Consider the following 8,618-nt stretch of genomic DNA (forward strand, 5'->3'; position numbering starts at 1 on the left):
AAGTTAATTTTATAAAAATGCAAACGGAGTAATATTTGCTTTCGATATTAATTAAAGACTTTCATTTGATAAATTAAATTATTGGCTAGATGATATAACCAACCATTTAAATGAGGATATTCCAAAAATAATTATTTCTACAAAATATGATTTAAAAGGTAAATAAGTAGATGAAAATGGAAATTCCTTAAAATAAGTAAGCGAAAAAGACATTTAGGAATTTGTTAAAAGAAAAGGAATTAAATATTTAGAAACCTCTGCTAAACAAAACAAAAATGTAAAAGAAACTTTTGAATATTTACTTAATTAAATTGTTGAAAAATATGAAGGTTTAAAAAAAGAAAAAGATAATAATACAATTTCATTAATATCTGATAATAATAGCATTTCAATTATATCTAAATATAATGAAAATAATAAATAAAAAAGTAAATGTTATTGTTGAAATTTTTAAATAATATTTAAGTTCTTATTAGAATATAGTTAAAAATAATATATTGAAAATTTATATATTTTTTTTTTAAGTAAATACTATTAATTTTTTATCAATTTTGTTTTTATATATGTATAATTTTTCCTTTTTAAATTAAATTTTAATCATTTTTTATATTTATTTTTTGTTCAACTATTTTAAAATAATAGAAAATAAGTTTTTAATAAAAAATATCATTATTAAGTAATTATATATAAAAAAAATTAATTTCATAAATATTAAATATATATTATTATAAGCAATTTACATATTATATATTTTTTTAAAAAAATAGTTTATTAATTTATCAAAATTATTTGATTATAATAACAAATTTAAAAAAATTAAATAAATAATAGATTTATTATTATAAATGATATAAAATTATTAAATAAAAACATATTATATGTATTTGAAAAAAAAATTATAATATTAATATAATTAATTATTTTATTTATACATTTTTAAATATGATATAAATTAATTAATTTTTACTTTAATTTAATATGTTTAATGATATTTTTGTTTTCTTATATATATCTATATAAATATATTGATTATATTTCATTTAAATTATTTTAATTAATATTAAAATACTATATTTTATTTAATATATTAATGAATTTTATTGTATAATATTTAATTAAAAGTAAATATATTAAAAATAATATAAATAAAATAATATATATATATAAATAAATATATAAATATATTATAATAAATTTTAATATAATAAAATATATTTAATATAATAATTATAAAAATTTTATGAAATAAATAATATATAAATATATTAAATATTGAATAAATCATTTTTATTTATAAAAAATAATTTAATATAAAAAGCTATTATATATTTTTCTTTATAAAATTATTTTATTTTACTTATTTAAATAAAATACTTAGATTTTATATAAAAATATAATAATCTAAATATTTATTTATAAATATAATTAATTAATAAAAACTCATGTTTAATACGTAATTATCAGAAATATATATAATTATGATTTTTTTTAAATTAATAATTTTTTTAATAACTAAAATAAGAATAATTCATTTTTATTATTTTTAAAATTTTTTTAATGGAATATTAAATATTTTAATATAAAAAATTAAAATTTTTGTTTTGTATGTAAAAAAATTATTTAAATAATTAGATATATTTATAACTAAACTATTTATTTATTAATAAACTATTAAAAAATTAACTTAAAAAGAAATATGTAATATATAATTATAATTAATTATTAAAAAATATATTTAATATCTATAATATAACAAATACATATATTTTCATATCATATATTTTTTAATTATAATTTAATAAATAAATAAGATATATTTTATATTTTTCATTAAGTTCTTATAATTATAAAAAAGAATATAAATTAAAAATTCTATTTAAAAATTTTTAATTTATTTGTAAATATTTAATTTATTATATTTTAACTTTTTTATTTATAATAATTAATTTTGTATAATATTTAATTATTATTATAATATATCTAAATAAAATTAATTCGACATTTTATAATTATCTAAAATCTAAAATATTCAAATTTTATATTAATATAATATAAAATTAAATCATACTTTTAATTAGAAAAAAAACTAAATTATTTTAATATAAAATCATTTAAATTAAATAATAATTAATATCTTAAATTAATATAAAAAGATAGTTTTTTTATAAACGAAATTTAATATATATGTATGTTGGATAAATATATATATATATATATATATATATATATATATACATATATATATATATATATATATATTTTAATATTCAAATATAATTTCTTAATAAAAAAATCATTTTAAATAAAATAAATTTTAAATCCAATCGAAAAACCTCTATAAAAAAGAGACTTCATATTTTTTTTATTTTTAGTTATTATTTTAATTTGTTTTATTTGCTTTTTATTATTATAAATCATCTTATTTATTATTATTATTATTATTTTTATTTTAACCTTTTTTCTTTTCTCTGTTTTTTTTTATCTAATTCAGCTTTTTTTAATTCTTTCCTTTCTATAAATTCTGAATTATTTTCAATCATCCTGCTCCATTCATCCATATCTTTTTAGAATTTTTCTCTCATAGCCCACCAAATTTAGGTTTTTCTATTATTATTTTTTTCTAGTTTAAGCCAAATTCTATTATTTTATTTTTGTAAATTAAAGAATATAGTCCCTACACTTTCGTAATTCCATATTGTTTAATTTAAATTAATATAGTCCGCTAAAGTTATATTTAATAAAAATCTTACAGGTTAATGTGAAATAATTCCATAAAAACTCACCAAAAATTAATTATTTTCAAAATAAACATTTTCCTATTTACAAGTTAAACATGCGGGTGAATCTAATCTCATTGCCAGTTTTACTTATATAAAAATATTTGATTTATTTTAAGCCCATTAAAATGCTGGCTCTACAATTTATATTTCTCTACTAGAGGACATTAAATTGGTTTCTAAATCCATTAAATCTTTTTTAAAGGAAGTTGCTGGTTAATTTATCTGATTTAGATGTTTCTCTATTAAAGCCTAGTCAAATGAAAAATATTCCTCAAATAATTATAAAGCGGATTTGTAATACCCTGATTTTAATAATGTTTGGAGACATTCAATTGGTATTGGATTTTGTTTTTGATTCTATAAAAGAAGATCAACTTTTTATTATATTTCGGATTCGGTTGTATATATCGAAAGATCCTAAAAACAATACCCTTTTAAATATTTTACAATAAAGAATAAATAAAAAAACGTATATCTTATTAATAACATTTTTTTTATATATAATTATGTTATTATAAAAATATGTTTTTTTTAATAATATAAATAATGTAAATTCACAATAATATAATTATTATATGTAATTAAAATTAAAATTATTAATTTTTTAATAATAGGACAATTAATTTATTGAAATTAGATAAAAGTAGAGAATTATTTTAACAAAGAAATGTATTAAAAAAGAGCATTATGAAATAATAAAAAATTAAAGTTTGTTTTTATTAATTAATATTATTATTATTAAAATAAATATATATAATAATAATATATATATATATATATATATATATATATATTATTAAATATATATAATTTCTTATTTTAAAATATTATTTATTTAATTTTTTATTAATAATAATAATAATCTATTTATTTAAAATTATTAATTTTTTTAAAATATTTATTAAAAAATTTAAAATATTAATTATCTTTTTTTAAAAAATAAAATAAAATATAAAATGTCTTATTCCTCATTTAATATATCATTTATATTATTGCTATTAGCAATTTTTATAATATTAACAATAATTTACAATAAAATAATGAATGAAAAAACCCGTAAAATATCATAAATAATTAACATATTATCTGAAAATTTACTAAAGAGTAAAAGGTCATAATAATAAGGTAATAATATAAAAGAAAAAGAAAATTAAATAAATAAAAAATATAGAAAAAGATTAATCTTAATTTTAAAATAAAACAAGTTCATTATTTTTAAACAATTCCTAAATAAACCAAGCATTAGTAAAAATAAAAACTAAAAAATAATAAAAAAAAAAAAGTTTAAAAATACATAAAAGAATTTACCTAAAGAATATCTAAATATTGATAATTAATAATTAAAAACCCCCAAAAACAAGCCAAAATTAATTATAGAAATCTCAAGAAAGAAAACATTAGAAATAATTATAAAAAAGCAATTCCGTTTGTACAATTCTTTATATAATTTTATCGAATTTTTAATCTTAAAAAGAAAATTCGGTCTAAAATAGCCTTTTTATTTTGAAAAAAAAATAAAGAAAATATAGAAGAATAATATGAATTTAAAATAACACTTTTTTTTGTTTTTTTTAAATAAAATTTTTCTCTTTTTTCTTTTGTTTTTTATTCTTTTTAATAATTAAACAGATTCTTTAAATGTGATTTTTCCTATTTTATTTATTTCTTTACTATTGGATTTCCTTATTTTATTCAAAAAGCAAAAAATTCATTAAAAATAAATTCTTAAGTTTAAATTTTATAAAAATCTATAAGAAATTCAAGAAAATAAAAATTGCTTTTTGGTCTAAATTAGTTAAAAAAGCGCTCTAGGAGAATAAGAAAATAAATAAGAAATCTTAAAATTAATAAAAAAGTAACAAATTGAAGATTATTTGAATAAAATGTATATATTGGGAAGTTTTTTAGCATTTATAAGCATTTATTTAATTAGAAAAATCGAAAATATTTCAGAAGAAAATGTTTTATGGATGGCTACATGTATTATTTTAGTTAAAGAAATTATTTTGAAGAATATTTTTTGTTTAGGGATGGGAATCGGTGTATTTTTTTATTTAAAAATATAAAAATAAAATGAAGAAATAAGAAAAATAATAAATGAATTTGAAAGCTAAGAACCGAAAGAAAAATAAAGATAAAAAAGTCCTATTTAATAGATAACGAAAAAAATGCAAAACTAAGCTCCTTTTAAATTCATAAAAAAAAGCATGAAAAAAAATACAATAAATATCCACTAAAACTCTCCATAATAAAATAAAAAAGAAATCTATTTAAATCTAGACTATAAAAACATAAATGAAAATAAACTAAATAAAGAATTGACTACAAAAAATAATTTTTTATCTTCATAAATTATATATTTAAATAATAATAGGAATAATTCAGAGTATTTAATATATATATATATATTTATAAATAGAATTTAGTTTTTATGTTATTTTATAGAGGTTAATAGAGTATTCTCTAAAATTAAATTGATTAAGAAATTATTTAATTCGAAAATGAACAATAATTATAATAAAATAATAAATAAATCTAAAATATTTAATATTAGATTGTCTAGATCAAATAAAGTTCTTATAATAATAATTAAAGTTAAGAATTTACCCTTAATAATGAGGATAATACTCATATTAATGAAAAAACAACTTAAAACTAAAAAGTATCTAATTTTTACATATAAATATAATAAATATAATAAAAATAGATAAGTTTACATATAGAAAGTAATAGATAAAGTAAATAGTTAAATTAAAAAAAGTTGACTTTCAATTCTAATAGGTCATTAAAAAACAAAGAATACAAAATTTCTAAAGAATAATAAAACATTGTATATTTCATAACAAAAAAAGAAAACATATATATATATATATATATATATATATATATATATATATATATATATAAAAAAAAAGGAATATATATAAGAAAATAAAATGATATAAGACAATAATTACATATAAAAAGAAGAATTAGAAACATATGAAGAAATAAAAGAAAATAATGATATTTCTAAAGAAAAAAGTGAAAGAAAAGAAGATTAAGAAAATATAAGTATTTAAGATTTGGAGGGTGACAGTAAGAATTAAATAAATTAAAAAAAATAATTCTAATAAGAATTAGAAAACAAAATAATCTATAAGTAGAAAAAATAAAGAAAAAGTATAAAAACCGCATATAAAGATGAATAAAATACTATTTAACTTTTTTAATAAAAAAATAAAAAAATAAATCAATATACATTTATAAATGAAAGTTTAAGTTAAGAAAACATTAAAGAAAAAAAGAATATTTATAATTTATAATAATAATAATCTTAAAATAAAGATAAAAGACAAGAAATTAATTTAACTAAAGGAATATCTAAGCCTAAATAATAATGGGAGATTTTCTATTAAAAAAGTCCTTATTTAGAGTTATTTCCAAATAATTATAAAGTAAATAAAATCATTTAATAAGTGGGGGTGGGGACTATTTTTTATTTTATTTTATTTAAAAAAAAAAAAAAAAAAAAATATCAAAAAAAAGAAAGATGAAAAATAAAAAAATAAAAATAGAAATAATTAATCGAATTCTAAAGAAAAAATTACTGGAAAAAGCCGAAATATAATAAAAAATTATAGATTTACGTTAAAAATGATTAATTTATAAAAAAAAATAGAATTTGTAAAAAAGAATTATGCAAATGATTAACTTTTTTAAGATTTGGAAAATAAAAATCCTTAATAAACTATTAATATGTAAAATTATAGTCTTAATTAATAACAATTTTTTCATTAAAAAAAGTTCTTAAAATATAGATTCTAAGAATTTTTAAAAAGAAAAAAATTACTAAAATAATGAAACTCTAGAAATAAATATCAATAAAAGTAATATTAATATATATATATATATATATATTAAGTTTTTTAATTAAAACAGAATCAAATAGTCCTAAATATATAAACAAAGTATCATAATGCTCAAAGTCTTCTATTTAAAATGAAAAAATACACAAAAAACCACCTCTAGGTATAAAACACTTCAATAATAATAGCATAAACGCAAATAATAGTTGTGATTTAGGTGTTTAAATGAATGGAAACGATAATTTTTAGATTTTCGAAGATTATAATATGAAAATAAGTGAAAATAATATAAATGACCTAGAAAATAAAGTTCCAAATAATTAAACTATTTTATAAACAATTATTAAAAACGAGGAAAAAAATAAATTAGACGGTTAAAATTAAATAATAAATTAAGCTTTATTAATATAATGAAAATATATAATAAAATAAATTATACTTATGTATTAAATTAGTTTTTTTTTATATATATTATAAATAAATTATTATTTTTTTTTTATTTAAAAAAAAAAAAAATACTAGAGAACATATAAAATAAATACACTATTTTTTGTTAAATAAAAAAATTATGAAAAAATAATTATTTAATACATAATATATATATATATATATATATGTAAATTTTAATTATAACATTAGAAACTTCTTTTTGTAAAATTACCAAAATTATTAGAAATTTAGATTAATATTTGGCACCTTAAAATGTACCTGAAAATATTAACTCTGTCTTATTCTCCCCCTCCCCCCCCCCCCCCTTTTATATTTAAAATTAAAAACCTCTGCCATTTTCTAATAAAGATCTAATACAAAAAATGTCAATCAAAAATATTAATAAACATTAAAATAAATAGGACGATAAATATTGAATAATATCTTTAATAAATATATAGATTTTTTGGGCATAATTCTTCTTTTGATTTTAATAATTTATTGGTTGTTTAAAAGCAGAAAAAAAAAAAAAAATGCCTAAAATATTGTATATATACAATAATAATTTAATTAATTATAATAACATATCTTTTATAAATCAATAATAATACAGATAATTAAATATAAACTATTCTCTTGATTTAAGTTTACAAAATGAGAGAGGTTTTAATAATAAATATGGCTAAATTAGATTCTAAAAAATAAAGATACAAATTTCCAAAATAGAAAAATAATATTAACAATAAGATAAAAGTGAATACAATAATAATAAAAAATATAGATTAATATATAATAAAATAAAAATGAAAATAATCCAAATACATAAATTGAAAACTGTAATGATTTTAATAATTAATTGTATTTTAAACGCTGTGTCTCTTTTCCATTTAAACAAAAAAATATATATTACGTATGTTTTTGTTTTGCTTTAATATCCACTTATTTGATATTCTTGAAATGTCTAAAACTATTATATCAGGAAAATGAGATAAAAAATAAGAAACAAAACAAAAAAAATCAAATAAAAAAGTTTTACCTTATAAAAAATTAAAACTTAATTGAATTTTAAAATAAACCTTTATATAATAATAATAATATTAGAGCTTTTTGAAAATTAAATAAAAATGATATTGAGAAAATAATACAAAAATAATAATAATTAATATGTATTGAATTTTTTGTTATTAATATTATTTATTAACTTATTACTATTATTTTTTGTAAGGATTTTTTTACTTTTCTTTTATTAATATTATATTTTTGTTTTAGAATTATATATACTAATTATAAGGAATATGATTCTTGGATGTATAAGATATTAAAGTTTACTTAAATAGGGTGTATTTTTAATTATTTTTTAATAAATTATATGGACTTTTGATTTATTTTAATTACTTAAAAAAAGACAGAAAGTGTTGCCTAAATAATTAATAAGATTTCAAAAAAAAAAAACTATTTTTATTGAAAAAAAAAAAAAACATTTTTTTTATTATTTTTTTTTTGCTAAAAAAAATATATCAATTTATATATATATATAATTTACTTTTTTTTTTTTTAGCAA

At 14.0% G+C, this 8,618-nt stretch overlaps 1 protein-coding gene across 1 annotated transcript, besides 19 other annotated features; it reads left to right on the top strand. All coding sequences in view use genetic code 6, as the record gives it.

Annotated features, from left to right (window-relative positions):
- Nucleotides 1-346: 346 nt before the first annotated feature.
- Nucleotides 347-400: a microsatellite.
- A 725-nt stretch (nucleotides 401-1,125) lies between these two features.
- Nucleotides 1,126-1,184: a microsatellite.
- Nucleotides 1,135-1,194: a microsatellite.
- Nucleotides 1,137-1,226: a microsatellite.
- Nucleotides 1,140-1,265: a microsatellite.
- Nucleotides 1,156-1,223: a microsatellite.
- Nucleotides 1,157-1,272: a microsatellite.
- Nucleotides 1,158-1,272: a microsatellite.
- Nucleotides 1,174-1,259: a microsatellite.
- A 363-nt stretch (nucleotides 1,273-1,635) lies between the features above and the next one.
- Nucleotides 1,636-1,673: a microsatellite.
- Nucleotides 1,674-1,868: 195 nt separating this feature from the next.
- Nucleotides 1,869-1,915: a microsatellite.
- Nucleotides 1,901-1,978: a microsatellite.
- Nucleotides 1,979-2,199: 221 nt separating this feature from the next.
- Nucleotides 2,200-2,259: a microsatellite.
- A 1,268-nt stretch (nucleotides 2,260-3,527) lies between these two features.
- Nucleotides 3,528-3,589: a microsatellite.
- Nucleotides 3,590-3,657: 68 nt separating this feature from the next.
- Nucleotides 3,658-3,718: a microsatellite.
- A 309-nt stretch (nucleotides 3,719-4,027) lies between these two features.
- Nucleotides 4,028-4,080: a microsatellite.
- A 1,557-nt stretch (nucleotides 4,081-5,637) lies between these two features.
- Nucleotides 5,638-5,686: a microsatellite.
- A 186-nt stretch (nucleotides 5,687-5,872) lies between these two features.
- Nucleotides 5,873-5,923: a microsatellite.
- Nucleotides 5,924-6,283: 360 nt separating this feature from the next.
- Nucleotides 6,284-6,330: a microsatellite.
- A 19-nt stretch (nucleotides 6,331-6,349) lies between these two features.
- IMG5_182210 (hypothetical protein) lies at nucleotides 6,350-6,765 on the top strand (the record flags this gene model as incomplete). The annotated part of the gene is made up of 3 exons (XM_004027433.1): nucleotides 6,350-6,520; nucleotides 6,567-6,649; nucleotides 6,685-6,765. The coding sequence occupies exons 1-3, from the start codon at nucleotides 6,460-6,462 to the stop codon at nucleotides 6,763-6,765; spliced, it is 225 nt and encodes a 74-aa protein (XP_004027482.1). The 5' UTR covers nucleotides 6,350-6,459.
- Nucleotides 6,766-8,618: the final 1,853 nt, after the last annotated feature.

This window comes from Ichthyophthirius multifiliis, assembly GCF_000220395.1.
Source record: "Ichthyophthirius multifiliis unplaced genomic scaffold scaff_1120509251325, whole genome shotgun sequence".
Classification (NCBI taxonomy): Eukaryota; Ciliophora; class Oligohymenophorea; order Hymenostomatida; genus Ichthyophthirius; species Ichthyophthirius multifiliis.